The sequence below is a fragment of the Hermetia illucens genome, chromosome 2 (genome assembly GCF_905115235.1).
Source record: "Hermetia illucens chromosome 2, iHerIll2.2.curated.20191125, whole genome shotgun sequence".
Classification (NCBI taxonomy): domain Eukaryota; kingdom Metazoa; phylum Arthropoda; class Insecta; order Diptera; family Stratiomyidae; genus Hermetia; species Hermetia illucens.
This window is the reverse complement of record NC_051850.1, coordinates 187,419,487-187,436,764: the sequence shown is the minus strand read 5'-3', so window position 1 is coordinate 187,436,764 and position 17,278 is coordinate 187,419,487. Positions and strand designations below refer to the sequence as shown.

Genomic DNA, 17,278 nt, shown 5'->3' with positions numbered 1-17,278 from the left:
ATTGTATTGGAATTAAAATTTGCTTTCAAAGAAGGTTTCATCAATTTAAGCATCAATGTAACGTCTAAAGCCTATGCGGAATTTTTGCATATGGAAATTTTCGTAAAATAAATGGTAAGGGCTTAGTATATGACTTAGAAAAGGCTGTAGATCGGCTCATGTCGATTTCAAGAAAATATGCAAAAAACAAGGCGAACAAAATTTGAACCCAATTATGGCAAAAATTTATTAGCAGTCATAGATCAGTAGAATACCAAACGTGTGTGGAACGTATTGGTTATGACCTAAACTTGTTTTTTAATTGTTTAATGGCATATTAACGCATTGTTTTTTATCAGCGAATTTAATTCTTATTATATAAATAATTTGCATGATTGGATAAGTTTGTAATTAATAATTTTTGCTTGTTCTTTTTTAAGAAAATTTAAGAGGAAAAATAGTTTTTTTATATAACTTGCGGTTTCGTCCAGGACAGAAGCAACTCATCAGACGCTACCTCACCTCCGTCTTGGGAGCAGCGTAACCGAAGTGGTTACACATTGGCATTTGCTCCCTTATATTAATTCAAAAATACGACATGAGTATGAATTATATAGATTGGAGACCAGATTTTCTAGGACTTGTTCCAACCTTGGGCAACAGCAGTTCTTTGCCCTGTCGTCTTTAATTGTTACAGGAACTCGGATAGGATCTTTCCTCCTATTCCAAAGTCAAGAAATAAGGAACCAATCCTTATTTTGATGATAGTATTGATCATTAAAGTCTCGTCTGGCTAAATTGGACTCTTCAGGCTCTTAAGTTCTCGAGCACTATGTTCTTAGCAGCAACAGAAAACTGTGCGGAATCTGCTTTCTTCAAAATTCAACGGGGTTACGAATGTGAAAAGGAACGCAAACGGACTTTGCTAAGGAAAAAGCTCAACCTGTTGATAAAAAACTCTCCGCACACTAGTCATGAAAAACCAACGGTAAGTACTATTCCTAATCAAGTTATTAATAAATCCTCTACTAATTTCAGCAAGGAGGAAATGGATCTCCTAAACAAGGGTTGGAACTACGCTGTAAAAACGGACCTGCCAGTTGAGCATGTTGTAGTAGATGTGGAAGGAGCTATGAAGTTCATGGGCAATGAAGCAAAGGAGGAAATCCGGCATGAAATGTCAAAAGCCATGGCTCACCACAACAGGATTCGGAAGTCTGCTAACCAGCGAGAAATCAAGATCGTACGAGAACTGAAGAATAAGCCGGTATACTACTTAAAAGCGGATAAAGGTAACATGATCGTAATTATGGACAAGAAACATTACGATAACCTTGTAATGGAAAAGTTAACTGGAGGAAACTACTTCGAACTAAGGAACGACCCGCTACCAGGATCCATAAAAAGAGTAGAGAAGGCCCTCAAAGAATGCTCTTTAGTGGTTGGTAACCCAGCCAGGTTGCGAATGCCAAACCCCTCGTTACCTAGAATTAGATGCCAACCAAAAATACATAAACCAGGCAATGAGAAGAGGGTGATCATTGGAGATTCTAACTCCCCTACGTACAACATTGCAAAATGGTTGGTCGAGGAATGCCAAAAATTGGGATCCATTAACGGAAACCAATCCGTCAAAAACTCGAAAGAATTGATTGATAGATTGAGGGCAGTGGGGGCTTTGGCGGATAATGAACGACTAGTGTCATTTGACGTCAAAGCTCTATTCCCAAGCACGCCTGTAAAAGAAGCCATAACAAAATTTGAAGAGTGGCTACTACGTTTTGGTTCGACATCAGAATGGAGGAAAAAGGCTAAACAATATGCGAGGTTGGCTTCCCTCTGCATGAGTGAGAATTATTTCACATTTAGGGGAAAATATTTCAAAACGACCTCAGGTGTAGCGGTGGGCAATCTCCTCTCCCCACTCCTAAGTGAAATCTTCATAGCATCACTAGAGGAAAAAATGGAGCAGGATGGATTATTGCCAAATAAATGGTTCGGGTACGTGGACGACATTTTGGCAGTGATCCCGGACACAAGTATCCAAAATATGCTGAATAAAATCAACACGCTGCACCCTAAAATAACCTTCACTCACGAGATTGAAGTTAACAACCAATTGGCTTTCCTAAATTTACTAATCAAACGTCAAAATGGACAATTTACTTTTTCTATTTTCAGGAAACCGACCAGCACTTAACGTACAATCCCGCTACCAGCACAAAATGGCTGCTTATGGCACTATGTTCCACCGCCTCCTAACAATTCCGCTCACAGAGGAAGACTACCGGAGCGAAAAACTCTACATCATGGACACGGCTATGAAGAACGGGTACCCAGCGCCACCATAGACACAATGATTAAGAAACACACCCAAAGGTTAGAACGTAGTAATCTCACTACACTCTATAGCCAACAATTACCCTCAACCGCTCAAAAAACAAGATCAAGTGTCACCTTCTCAAATCTGTCCAAACACATAAAAGGACATTGAAAAGGTTTGACATACAGCTGGTAAGATCAAGCCGTATCTACCAGCTAAAATCCCAGCTTCCGGGGGAAAAAGATCGAAAAACGGTAGAGGCCTGCTCAGATTGTCCGAAGGTGTATATCGGGCAAACAAAAAGATTGGCAACCACCAGATTTAGGGAGCACATGAAGGAGGCAGAGCTGGCTGTAAAGTACTCACGAAAACCCACTAAATCTATGGTGGCAAAACATATGGTGGAATGCGGCCATAAAGTAAGGTTGAGGATTTGAAGGTTCTAAAGCAGGTAAGAAAGATTAACCAGCTGGATGCTTATGAAAGGTGGTTCATTAGCAAACAACCGGTTGACACTAGGTTGAACTCAGATCTGGGTAACTGCTATTTCCCATTGTTTAGAAAACTCTTAAAGAAAACTAAATGAATCTCTTCTCGTTTCAGGATAGATAAATTAGCTATTAGGAAGTTAATTAAATATTTATTTCTTTTACAGGACCTAGATAGATATCATAGTATATAGTATAGATTTAGCACTGATGAAGGGAACAAGTGGTTCCCGAAATATCGATATTTGGAAGAATTAATATCCACACCAACGAAAAAGAAACAACAAGTTTTTATTACTTCAATTAATCAATCGTTGGAAACACCGCATAATTTCACTCAGACGATGTTCTATTACACGCCCTTCCTCTTCCCTTTTTAGGAGCTTTATCTCATTTGCTTCTTCTTCTTTCCTTTCTTTTGCCATCTTCGGTATTTTCAGCAGTTTATCTTGCTTGGAGACCTGCCAATTTTCGAACTCTTCATTTTTCGCCTTTTTGCCAGTAGACGTATGTATCTACGGGGTTAGGGGCTGTTTTTTCGACCGCACAGTGGGTACCTCCTTTGCGGTCTCCCTATTTGAGTGGGCACCGATGAGCCCTGTATTGCTTTCTTCTCATTTTTGCTTATGATGCTTATGATCGAGAGTAGAGAATGATGGCAAAAAGTTCATCGCGCGGCCTTACTGCACAGTCTAACAGTGGCAATCGAATTGGTGAACACTTTGGCGTCATTTTCAAATATCATAGTTTTGTTCGCTTTATCACCTTCTCTATTTGTGTTTTAGGTGTCATTTCATATTTTATGGCCCCGACTTCAATCCGCTTTCTGTTATATGAATGTTATCTTCAATGTCTTATAGGTGTCTAGGCAAACGGTGAAGTGCATGGGAGGGTTGACTTTAAGTCTTAAAAGTTCAGTCTCAGATGGATTTATTTCAACCAAAATTCCAACTTAATGGTATTATCAACCGACATGTTATGTTACGTTATTATTCATAAAACTGCCCCCCCCCCACTCTTGTAACAGTGCTAACCCGTCGTAGTTTCTGGTAGATTTTATCACTGTTGATCAAGGGGCAGTAAGTAAGCAATTAAGTCTAGTTCACCCGGCAGGTGTGTTTGTTGGGAGCCATAAAAACAACTCAAAATAAGCTACACAAAGCCAAACACCTGTTTCTTTTCGGTTTATAATCTACCAAAAAATATCTACGAAATGTTTATCTTTAACATTTCTCACGTGCATCGATTATCTGTGAGATATCAAACATGCATACAATTCCTTTGCCAAACAATATTATCAATTATTTTCTTGACATATTGAGCAATCTCTTCAGCACACAAGATAAAATATTACCTCAAAGGTGGTCATTGGATTTACTGTGTGATTTGTTAGTGGCAATTAGGAGTTGTTGCAGATAATTTTCTAATTTATAATCTGTGAGACTGTTTACTATTTGCTGAATTCGAATTCAGACAAATCAGAAAGTGTCTAGTACTCGAACTCATTTTAGGAATCAATCCATCTTTTGAGGCCATCTGGTCCGATTCACATTTTCAAGTTTTTCAAGAGATTGTTTTTCGTAGCATCTGGTCCAGTAAAAGAAAACAAGTCGGGAAACGGGAAGGTGAACGCTTCAGGTATAAAGGTTTTGTGTATTCCTTTTATGAAGGCATTTGAGTGTGCACTGCCCACCTTTCCAATGAATGTAAAAATTAAGACCAGATTCAGAAAGTAATAATCAAGATCTTTCATTTGATACCCCACATGGCTATATTTGATGAAAAAAAAATTTACATTCTCCTTTTCCATGTTTAAGCACCCCCGCCCCCTCCTTAAATTCGACGTAGAATGATGCAACTCACTGTATGGGTGAGCGTTCACAGTTCCCACCTTTCTACCAAATTTGGTGTCAATCGCCATAACCGTCTCCGAGAAAAATGCGTGTGACACACAGACAGATTAACAGAGCCGCAACAGTCAACTGAGCCAGGCGAAATTTGAAGCGCTCTGCGTCTATAGCAAATTCTAGAAACAAAACAGGAGGAGGAGGAGTTCCATTCTTTGGTGGAGAGGCTAACAATGGATGCAAACGATCATAGTCCTAAGATAGCGGCTAGCGATTTCAACGAATGGACTGAAGAATGGGGCCGCCGAGAAACGAACGCAAGAGAACGTATATTACTCGAAGTTCCTTCTTGTCTGAATCTTGTAGTTGCTAACACTGGATAAGTGAAGGCTTTCTGAAAGAGAGAAATGGGGTCCTGGATGTTTGTCACGTTTGTTAGCGATGTTTCAGCTAAGGATCTCCACTGGTACGTCAGTAAAGAATATACACATAGCGACCACCAGGCGATCATTTTTGAAATCATACAATGTACACGAATCAAATGGTCCCGTACAACAGCTGGAAGGTGGGCAACGAATAAGTTTAACGAGCAGATTTTCAAAGAAGTTCTATAGCAAAAGACAGCACTTGCGGAAAATATAGCATGTGACGCCTCCATGCTAAGGTGTGTTGTATCCCAGAAGCGAGTTTCGAACTTATATGTAAGCTCGCTGTTTCACCTCCTGGTCAATCCTACCCATTGCTCTCTAAGCCGCTCATCTGGTCCGATGACACGCCAACCGAAGTTGGGCCTTCTACTGGGGAAAGTATAACATCTCGGCATCAATGAGTCGCATGCCTCCACGATACACTTCGTGGTATGGAGGGCTCTTTCGGATGGTGTACTTTCACATCTATGAATGTTTGCTCGTCAATTGCTTTCGCAGATCAACCTGACATTCTCCTCATTTTTATTGTTAGGGTTTGTATAGGGTTCGCTTATTATAGCTACTTGCACCTCGAATTCATTGGTGGTCTGCGAGAGCAGATCTTGCGCGACCCTGCAGTGATTGAAGTTGATTTAAACCAACCTCATTTTCTCACTTAGCGCCTTTTTGAATTCGTGACACTTACCGCTTCCGGCAATATGCCCTCCTTTCTATCACACAACATGCATTCGGAGTCCTTGTTACAATCCCGAGCAATGTGTCCTGTTTCACCACAACGTCTGCATCGGCTAGAGCGATTAACCTCACTTGTGCATCCAATACGGATCTTCTCGACATCCAGCAGCTTGCGCGTCGCTTCTGCTGGCAGCCGGATGGTCGCCATCTGTGTACCTCCATACGCCTTTCTAAGGCTTACAATGGATGCCTCCTGCAAGCCGTGCAGCTTGAACTGCTCCGCTAAGGAAGTTGAAATTTTGACTTGGCTGCGGAAGCCTTCGGCTTTGCTTCCTTCGGACCTTTTCAGTTCCAGCGTGAGATCTCCGTTTTGGTTCCTCCAGATCCTCGCCCCCCCCCCTCCTAGTCTTTGAAATCAGGGTCAGCTTTCACTCTTCTTAGTATGTCTGCATAGGACATACTACCTGCGCTTGGAATAATGATTGCCTCAGGACGGATCCTCATCAGATTGCTTCAGTCCAACCGTCGTGTACCTTTTGAAACATCGGGTCCCTTGGTGTTTTAGGCACTATTTTCCCACCTACCGAGGTTTTAGGCTACTTCTTCAAAGCGGCGGGTACGCCTTTTTAGTTTTTGGGAACCTGCTGATGTTCTGGATGTTCGTTTTCCTTTTCCTGAGCCCTCTTTTTCCTCTGCCTATCCGCGAGTATACGGTTGGATGTCACCTGCGTCATCATTGAAGGAGTATGTCTGTCTGTCTGTCATACGTTTTTTTTCTCGGGGACGGTTATAGGTGATTCAAACTAAATTTCATGGAACGGTGGGAACTATGAACGCTCACGCTTACAGTGAGTTACATAATTCTGCATCGAATTTAAGGGGGGACCCTAAACACGCAAAAGAGGAGGTGTAATTTGTTTTTTCATCAAATATAGTCATGTGGTGTATCAAATGAAAGGTCTTAATTAAACTTTCCAAAGCCGGTCTTCATTTTGACATTTGATGGAAAGGTGGGTCAGTTTCCCGACTTGTTTTCATCGCCCGAGATTGGGAAGCTACAGCCGGAGAGCACTTTACACCCGAAAATATAATCGAACATATGATGAAAGCAAAGGAGATATGAACTGAAGTCAAAGAGGTGATTGCAGTCATCGTCAAGAAGCTTAGACAGCAGGAAGTTAGCCGGAAGAATGAACACGAGAGAAAAACGAATGTTAACAGGAGCGCAGAATAAATTCTGACCAACCCCGCAACCTAATACTAAATGGAAGTCCCGTGGAAGGAGAAGGAGGTGTGTGGCAAACAAAACCTTAAAAACGGATGCTAAAACACGGTAGCCGTTGCATGTTGAAAACATCCCCAACAAGTCGGGAAACCGGAAGCTGGACGTTTCAAAAATTTCACAAAATTTCGTGATTCTGGGATGAAGTTAAGGGGGGTTTTGCAGCCGATTACTAAAAGTATAGTAATGTACTATTTATTTATAACTTTATTTGAACAGATACCGCAATCATCTGGAGCGTAGCAGAGGAGCAAAACGTATTAAAACTGCAGAAGCGGGTTGGACATCCAAAAAACTTGACAAGCAAATGTTCGAAGAAATTCTTCTCCTGGAAGCAATGCTGATGGGAAACGCAGACGAAAAGGTGACACAGGTTCTTGAAAGGATACAAAAAGCATGTAACGCTTTCATGTCCCACCGTACTGTACTTAAGAAACGAATGCCCAACTTCTGATGGAATGCCAGGAGACACAGCCAACGTAGCAGAAACCGGCCTGAGTCTGAAGAGTTGCACAACTGATATAAGAAGGCAAGGAAAGAACTGCCATCTCTTGAAGTAAAACTGAACACTTCAAAAGATTATGCAAGGAAGCTAACTTCGACCCATGGCAGTCATGGCATCAATCAAGGGTTAGCGCTCACCACCGATCACCAACCCTGATTTGCCGCGGAATATCATAAGTACTCTCTTCCCACAAGAACCTACCCACTGTCCAGATAGATCCCGATGAAATTCCCAAGGTAACCACTGAAGAAGTCCTGGAAGCCGCGAAGAAGATTGCCGAAAATAAAGTCCCAGGTTTGGACGGCGTTCGGAATAAAGCACTGACAGCGGCCGTCAAAACAGTTCCAAGGTGGTTCGCTGAAACATTTACATATTTATGAGATTTTCCCGGAAAAGGGGAGGAAACAGAAGCTTGTGGTAATCCCGAAGCCAAATAAACTTTTGGGTGATCTTTCGTCTGGTAGGCCTATATGCCTGTTAAACGGCACCAGCAAACTTTTCGAACGGGTCATCTTCAATAGGCTTGTACCAATCACAGAAAAGGAAGGAAGTCTCTCAGACAGGCAGTTCGGATTTCGAAAGACAAGATCCCCCCCTGTCAATGCGATCAACACGGTGACAGAAAATGGGAAAAAAGCAATCGAGGCCAATAAATATTGCGCGATAGTTACTCTCGACGTGAAAAATGCCTTCAATACGGCAAAATGAAGCAAAATAACCGCTGCTGCAACCAAATTGTACGTTCCTAAATACCTAGTGCCCATAGTCATGGAATTTCTCCGGGAGAAGATATTGAGTTACGATTCAGACGATGGACCTAAGACGCATAGAATAACTTGCACGGTTCCACAAGGATCAGTCCTCGGTCCTCTCCTGTGGATAATAATGTATGACGGAATTTTAAAGTTGCAACTGCCCAAAGGAGTCACAATCATTGGCTTCGCAGACGACATCCGAATGACTATCGTGGCACAAGATCGAGGTGCTCACAAACGAGGCAATTTTTGAAATCAGATCTTGGCTAAAGGAAGCTGGTCTGACGCTCGGAGAGCATAAAACCGAGGTAGTTTTGACCACCAAGCAAAGGAAACAAACGTCGATAAAGATCAGGATGGGCGAACACATCATACAGTCGAAGCCAACGCTTAAATACCTAGGAGTCATGGTTGAACCAAAAACTGAAATTCAAGTCCCATTTTGAAAATTTAGCAACTAAAGCTTCCGGAGTGGCTACATTGTTACTAAATATAGGTGGCCCTAGGGAAAGCCGTTGGCTCCTTACCTCGAGAGTTGTCAGCTCCATCTTGCTTTATGCAGCTCCAATCTTAGCATCGTCTTTGAAGTTAGAAGCAAATAGAAGAAAAATCGCAGCCCCATACCGATTGAGTGCATTGCGAACGTCGTGCGCGTCAAGCTGCTGCATCTGATGTTGTACGGTACATCAGATACTGCTATCACACAGCAGGCTTGGTTCCCACCGACATCTTGACTAACGAGGGTCGACGCCTCTATGACCCATCATATGCAATCGGCGGGTCCTATACCTACCGTCGGCAATTAGCACGAAGTGAATCTATTTTGGAATGGAAAAAAAGATGGGATGATTCACCTAAAGAAGGCTGGACACATAGGATTATTCCAGATGTCTTCAAAATAGACCAAACGAAGGCACGGTAGGGTTAGTTACAACCTAACTCAATACATAACAAGTCGGGAAACCGGAAGCTGGGCGCTTCAGGTACGAAAGGCTTTGTGTATTTCTTAGTACGTAGCACGTAATATATCCATATATTATGTGAGAGTATCCACTTTCGAGTGATATTGACATTCATAGTCTTCAATTTTCAAAGAAGCAACAAATTTGAGGTATTATAACTTTGTTAGTAATAGTGCGATTTCCATCAAACTTGGTAAGATCATGTTCTATATTATAGCCTATATCACTGCAATTTCATGGTACTAGGATGAACTTAAGGGGGGTTTCTAACCAATTACAAAAAATTGTAGTAATATACTATTATTAACTTTATTTAAACAGATATCGGCATGGAAGGTATTTCGGAGCCCAGGCACCATATAGTGACAGCCTCCTGATTTTTTTCAGATTTTTCGGTTCGGTGGTTTCTGAGAATGGCCCCCTTAAAGAAGTGATCACTTTCAACCCCCCGCGCTCCCCACCCTTCCAACGAATGTCAAAACTAAGATCGGCTTTGAAAAGTACTAATCGAGACCTTGAATTTGATACCCAACATGACTAAATTCGATGAAAAAAAATTGTACACCCCCCTTTTGCATGTATGGGGACCCCCCCTTAAATTCGACGCAAAACAATGTAATTCACTGTATACGTGAGCGTTCACTTAAGTACTTAGGTGTAATGATTGACCAGAGGTTGAATTTCAGATTGCATGTGGAGGGTGCAGCAACCAAGGCATATAACATCGGAGCGCTGGTTGCGAGAATGCTACCAAATATAGGTGGCCCAAGGCCGAGCCGTCGACTCCTTATTTCAAGGGTGGTCAGTTCGATCCTACTGTATGCAGCCCCAGTATGGGCAGATGCACTGGAAAATATGATAAATAAGAAAAAGATTGGAGCTGCGTATCGCATAAGTGTACTCCGAACATGTTGCGCTTACAGAACAATTTCTAATGAAGCAGATTGCGTGATAGCAGGAATGATCCCGATTGAGATTCTGGCGAAAGAAATACAACGACTTTACGATCGAACGTACCTCACCGGAGAATCTCCTGCCCGTCGGCGACAGTTCGCACGAGCTGAAACTGTCGCGGAATGGCAAGAGAAGTGGGACGAGTCAGAAAAAGGCCGTTGGACTCACAAAATCATATGGGATATCCAGAAATGGATCGAGCGACCTCACGGCGAAGTAGGTTTCGACCTAACTCAATTCTTGAGCGAACACGGAGGCTAACGAGCATATCTGTATCGATGTGGGCGTGATGATTCGCCATATTGCCCACAGTGTGCAAACATTCCAGAGGACGCAGAACACGTCTTTTTTCACTGCCCCAGATTCAAAACCCAAAGGGCTACATTAGAAGCTACAACCGGGGAGCACTTTACACCCAAAAATATCATGGAGCTTATGGTGAAAGCCAAGGGTATATGGACCGAAGTTGAAAAAGTGATTACAGCCATCGGAAAGAAGCTTAGGCAGGAGGAAGTCATCCGAAAGAATGAACGCGAGAGGAACACGAATGTTGACATGAGCGCAGAATAAATTCTGACCCAGCCCCGCGACGTAATACCAAATGGGAGTCCCGCGGGGAGAGTGGAAGCAGAAGGAGGAGGTGGTTTTAGTGGGTAAGAATCCCACATAACCGTGTGGCAGGAGCCTGCGGTAGCTTTTGAAGCTTTCCACCTTCCATCGGGAAAAAAAAAGGCAGACAGACAGACAGTAACCCGATTTTAATAAGGTTTTGTGTTTACATACCCTATCATGCGTCGTTTTTAACCTGTCCCTCGAGAAAGTAATCCGCGATGCTGAGGTAAATGCAAGAGCTACCTACCCAACTGGCCTAAGCTGACGACATTGATATCATGGGAAGAACGACCCGAGACGTACAAACTGCCTTCATCTAAATCAAGCAAGCGGCAATGATGGCAACGTCAGCACCGAAAACTAACCAACCAACAACATCAAACCGCACTAGTCAAACGGAAAGAATAAAGATAGGAGAATACAACCTTGAGACTGTTGATAATTTCTCCTATCTAGGGTCGAAAATCACAACCGATAACAGCTACGATGATGAAATCCGCGCACGATTGTTGTCAGCCAACAGAGCCCATTTCAGCTTACAAAAACTGTTCTGCTCGAAACGTCTGACCATAGGGTCAAATCTCTCATGTATTCCTCGCGTTCGAGAGAAGAATCCTCCGAAGAATTTTTGGCCCCCCTACACGAGGATGGACGATTTCGTAGCTTACATAACGACGAAATCTATGAGCGATACCATGACCGTCAGGTTATGAATAAAATCCGGCTCAATAGGTTACGGTGGGCGGGTCAGTTAATCCGTATGAATATGGATGATCCAGCCCGGAAAGTCTATAAGGTCAATATCTATTGTAGAAAAAGAAGACGAGGCAGACCCTGCCTAAGATGGAGCGATAGCGTAGGTCAGGACGCCAGACAGCTTTAGGGATATCAACCGGGATATTTGGAGTTCCTTATTAAAGCAGGTCTAGACCGGAAAGCCGTTGTTGCGCCGTTGATGATGATTATTATTATTATTCTGTTAAGGGAAAGTCGCACCGCGTCCTTGAAGAACTATTGTACGCCTTTTACTGGTTATAGTGTACCTATTGATCATAGTATCTCAAGCAGGCCTGTAACCGTTAGGAACTAGTATGTTCCCCAATTCCAGATGTTTCAGCTTACACAGCTTATACAACAGGCTGCTCCCGTTCATCGAGCTTGCGGGTGGTCTTTCAGAGCGGCAATATGGGTTTCGGCGAGCCCGTTCTACGATCGATGCAGCAGCAAAGGTCGTGGAATTGGCTCGAAATGCAATGGCCATGGGCAAATGCTGTGCTCTGATGACACTGGACGTCAAAAATGCTTTTAACTCAGCCAACTGGGGCTGGATTAAGGGCGCTTTGGCCAAACTGGGTGTTCCTAGCTACTTGGCTCGGCTCATCGAGAGTTACTTTTCGGACAGACTTCTCTGGTACGAGACGGACGACGGGCCGAAGGAGTACATTGTGACAGCAGGTGTGCCTCAAGGTTCTGTATTGGGACCGCTGCTGTGAAACATAATGTACGACGGAGTGCTTGGCCTTCGCGTGCCGGAGGAGACAACGCTGATTGGTTTTGCGGACGACTTGGCGGTAGTTGCAATTGCAAAGCATCCCGAGGACGTGGAGCTTTATGCAAATGAAGCCATTCATACCATCAAGTTATGGTTACGAATGGCCAAGCTGCACCTGGCGGATGAAAAGACGGAGGCGGTCCTCATTACCAACCGTAGGAAGAACAACACGGTTACCATCCAGGTTGGTAATCGTGAGGTCGTCTCAAAATCGGTTGTCAAATACCTGGGGGTGATGATCGATGCCAAGTTGAGTTTCAAGGGACACTTGGATTATGCGCGAGGGAAGGCAGCAAATGCCAGCTCATCCCTTGCAAGGATGATGCCTAACATGGGAGGGCCGAAGTATAGTCGCAGGCTACTCATCGCGGGAGTGGTGAGGTCGATCCTACTATACGCGGCCCCTGTCTGGGCGGGAGCGTTGAATCACGCTGTCAACCGGAGGAAGATAAGTTCGGCATACCGGCCAATTGCGCTAAAGGTGTGCAGCGCCTTTAGGACCGCGTCGACGGAGGCAGTGTGTGTTATCGCAGGAATGATCCCTATAGATCTTCTAGCGAGCGGGGCACACTGGCTCTACGAAAAACGGAAGGCAAATCCAGCCGAGGTGAATGCGGATTTCCGAAAAGCCATCAGGAGAGAGTTGTGTGACAAGTGGCAACAACAATGGGATAACTCCGACAAGGGCCGGTGGACCCATACATTGATCCCGTGTATCGAGAAATGGGTCAACCGAAAGCACGGAGAATTGAATTACCACCTTACGGGACACGGTGGCTATAGGAAGTACTTGCATCGCTTCGAGTTGGACGAGTCTCCCAACTGTCCTGAATGCGGTGCTACACTCGAGGACACGGAGCACGTTATGTTCCATTGCCCCAGATTTCTGCAGCAGAAAAGGAGGTTGAACAGCATCTTAGGGGCGGACATCGAGCCCTCCAACCTGGTGGAAGAGATGTTGAAGTCGGAGGAAAACTGGATGGCGGTAAATGAGGCAGTAGCCGTGGTGCAGACAAAACTCCTGGAGTTGGATCGATGTTTTAGCTTTGCATCTGGTATTAAGTGTTCTCCCAGATGTATCGACCTACTTTGCACAAGTGCCGGAAACTGTCCCAGGACGTGTATAGAGGTTTCGTCCTCCTCCTCACAAAACCTGCAGGCAGTGTCCGTAGATATCCCTCGCTTCCCTAGGCGATAGTTCAGCCGACAATGACCAGTGAGAATTCCCACTATGATTCGGAGGTTCTTTTTGGTAAGGTTTAAGCAATCCTGTCCGGATAGCTGAGTGGTTAGAGCACAAAGCTATCGTACGGAAGATTGCGGTTCAAATCTTACTGGTAGCAGTGGGATTTGTATCGTGATTTGACGTCGGATACCAGTCAACTCAGCTGTGAATGAGTACCTGAGTCAAATCAGGGTAATAATCTCGGGCGAGCGCAATACTGACCACATTGCCTCCTACAGTATACTGTAGTGTACCGTTTCGGTCTTGAATGAAGTGCTCTAACACACTTCAAGGCCCTGATCCAATATAGATTGTTGCGCTAACGATTATTATTATTATTATTAAGCAATTCTTTGTACGCATGGGTTCGTAACCCCCAATAAACACCCTGGACTGCTCCATCCCTGGTAGGCCCGCCCAATATGGTTCCCTCAACCGTTTCTCTTCGTTTCTTAGATTCATAGCCATGAAACCGTTTCCGATTCCACAGAAGGGTTCTGGCCCGTGTAAAGGCATCCCTGCTCCCTTCTTGGCTAGTTCATCCGCTGCCTCGTTGCCTTCCAACCCAGTATGGCGTTGATGATGATGATGATGATGATAACTCAATTCCTGAGCGGACACGAAGGATACCGTGCATACCTTTATTGCTTCAGGCGTGACGACTGATAATTCTGGAGGATGCGGAGCATGTTGTTGTTAACTGCCCGCTGTTCGCCGCATACAGGGCGGAGGCAGAAATATGCGCCGGGGCGCAGTTGACACCCCAGGATATCTTGGACCCCTTGCTAGCCTCTGAAACATCTCGGAGGCGGTGGAAAAATTAATGAAGACGATCCACAGTCTGCTGAGAAAGGAGGAGCTTCGGAGGAAAGTATCAAATAACGACACGAGGCACAGTTGTTAATTGATCCTGCCCCGCGACGTACTACCGAAACGGCAGTCCTGCGGGGTAAGCGAAAGAGAGGAGGCACTTTTAGTGAGTAAAAGTCTAACATAACCATATGGCAGGAGCCAGCGTTAGGTTTTGAACCTTTCCATCTTCCAACGCATAAAAAAGACAGACAGACGGACAGACAGTAAACCGACCGAAGGAAGAGAACGGTAAAGTCTTTAAAGAACTCAACGAAATCATTTCAAGGAAAAATTTTATTCATAAATCAGAAGAGCTCACAAATGCACCATTCATTTTGAAGAGGGCAAAACATTAGTGGTTCTAAGCATTTTGGTAAAGTTACTATAGCCGCACCCCACATAAGGTAGTCAACGCAAATCGCTATAACTTTTATGTTACCTTCAGATAAGAATTTCAAATTGACACACAGACAGTACTATTGTACTGGAATCTAACTCATAGATATCATGCAAGAAAGGGGGCAACTATAACTGACACGAAACCTAACAGAAACTATAGACGTAAGGACCCTTTAGATGTCCCCGCGATATATCTGGAAAATTTCGTTTCATGCAACCATCATTCACTTCGCCTAGTCCCTCCGGATTTCCTCTGAATGAAGGGTGCGTTCTACGAGAATAGGTCCATACTGTCCACTTACCCCAGTTGATCGTTTATTTCCGCCAATTTTCAAATTTTTCACTATCAATGCTACGGAGGACGGCATTTTGGAAAGCGAAGAAGTAAATCTTGTTCACACTTTATCCGACAAACTCTCGAATATCAGATCACACCACACAGTAATATAAACATTCAACACAAAACAGAAAATCAAGGAAAAACTGTGGCACACAAGACTGGAAAACGTGCAAGCCCCGCAGATAGAAGATACTATTATCGGTGAGCGTGGAATAAGTCCGTTGACTGTTCCCGGTAAATCTTATGCTCGTACTAACCGCACGCCAGCAGACGACTTACTTTACACAACTGAACGTTCCGAAGCTTTTCCCAACATATCGTCCGACAACCTCACCACTAATTGGTATATGCAGACGTCGGGAAAAAAATCAGTATTGGCGTGTCTCACCTGTAAGGTGAAAAGTTCATACCAAGCGTTGCCGCATAATTAATGAATTGGGAGCTTATACTTTTGCAGGAAGCGTGATAGTCAGTGGCAGTGGGAGGCTATCAAAAGGATGCGTTCTCGTAGGTAGCAGCTATGATGGAATATGAGGACGTAGGCAGCAAATAACACACCCATCACACTTTGGCTAGACCTCCTAAGTTGATTGCGATTTTGGGGCTGGGGGAGAGTCTAGACCAGGAGTCTCCATATTGGTAAGCAAAAGGAGATGAAATTTAGGCACTATAAGGCCTTGTTTTCCACACTACTTAAAAGCGCCAATAATTCCAAGGGAAATGGGTAACCCCAAATGAAAATGCTTTGTCCAAAAGCTTGCCCGTATCGCAAACAATTCTCTTATCAGTATGCGGCGCACTCCAACCGACAACCAAACATGAAGGCATGCCTCAATCATCAGAAAAACTTGAATTTTCAGAATCTTATTAATAGAATGTTTCCGGTGGAGTTCTCCATTTTATGGACATGACTAACCATTCCATGTTGGCTTCCAAGTCTCCTCATACACATTCATCGCAGCAACTATGGGACTTGCATTCGTGAAAAACAGACGCAGGTTAGTCTACCTTGAAGACGATTTTCGACACAGCCACTGGCCACTGGTCAAATTAGCTGAAAATTGCGTATGATCCGATTGCACAGGCGACGACAATAATATAAGCGAGAAACGATGCCAATGTGAAATGTTACAGACTTTACAACGTGGACTATGTTTACGTTTCTTTTCCCCTAAAATTTTCAGATACAACCGAATTAGATACACTCGTATGAGTGCTGATTCCATTACACTCGACTGGGCTGCAAAATATGGAGAAATTTTTTAAGTGATGAATCTTTTCGCAATCTTTTCGGTAGATGGATTAGAGCAATCAAAATCGTATATGATGCGATGTCGTTACTTTGCTTCTGGGACTGTTGCAATGACTGTAGTAGTTATGGGAAAAACAAAAGGAAAAAACCGAGATTATGGCGTATCGAATCTGGAACTGTTGTGAAAACTATAATAAAAATATGAAGTAATGATATGAGTAATCATTTCTCAGAACTGTTTTCACTTCGCTCTTATCACCATGAATCAGATCTTAACGCGAAATAATTCAAAAACAAGTCGGAATACCGAAAGCTGGTGCTTCAGGTATAAACGGTTTGTGTTCATCTTGTGTGAAAAACTTTCTACGCACATTTTTCCATTCGCATGTGGCTAAAAATCCAAAATATGGAACCAGTTTCGAAAAGTACTAATTGAGCCCTTTGATTTGATACCACACACGACCCCATTCTGTGAAAAAAATGTTGGACCCTAATTTTGGCATGTATGGAGAACCCCCCCCCCCCCCCCTAAACTCAACACAAAATGGTCCCACTTGCTGTATGTAAAGGGATCCACAGACCACACGCTCTGACCAACTTTCAAGACAATCGGTCCAGCCGAATAAATTGGGTGTGACAGACAGACACACAGACAGAGATACGGAGTGCCAGATCTCCCATCAGGTGCGACCTCCAGGGGCGGATAGGAGCATACTGATGTGTAAATATGTGTTCATGCTCTTTTCTTTTCTGACTGCGCATGGGTTAGTGTTTGCTCATCTCTGGTGCGTGGACCAAAATGGCTACGGGAAGGACACGCAGAAACTAAAACCAACATTAACGAATGT

At 43.7% G+C, this 17,278-nt stretch overlaps 1 protein-coding gene across 2 annotated transcripts in view; it reads right to left on the bottom strand.

The window, feature by feature from the left end:
• Positions 1–17,278, bottom strand: part of LOC119648179 (ceramide transfer protein) — a 98,203-nt gene that overhangs the window by 26,728 nt on the left and 54,197 nt on the right. Inside the window, exon 1 of one of the 2 annotated variants that reach the window (XM_038049761.1) lies at positions 15,141–15,461. The exons of the other annotated variant lie outside the window; for it this stretch is intronic. Within the exon in view, the coding sequence (XP_037905689.1) occupies positions 15,141–15,206 (66 nt within the window). The 5' untranslated portion in view covers positions 15,207–15,461. Of the gene's footprint in view, positions 1–15,140; positions 15,462–17,278 lie in introns of those variants that run through there. 2 annotated transcript variants of the gene reach the window in all.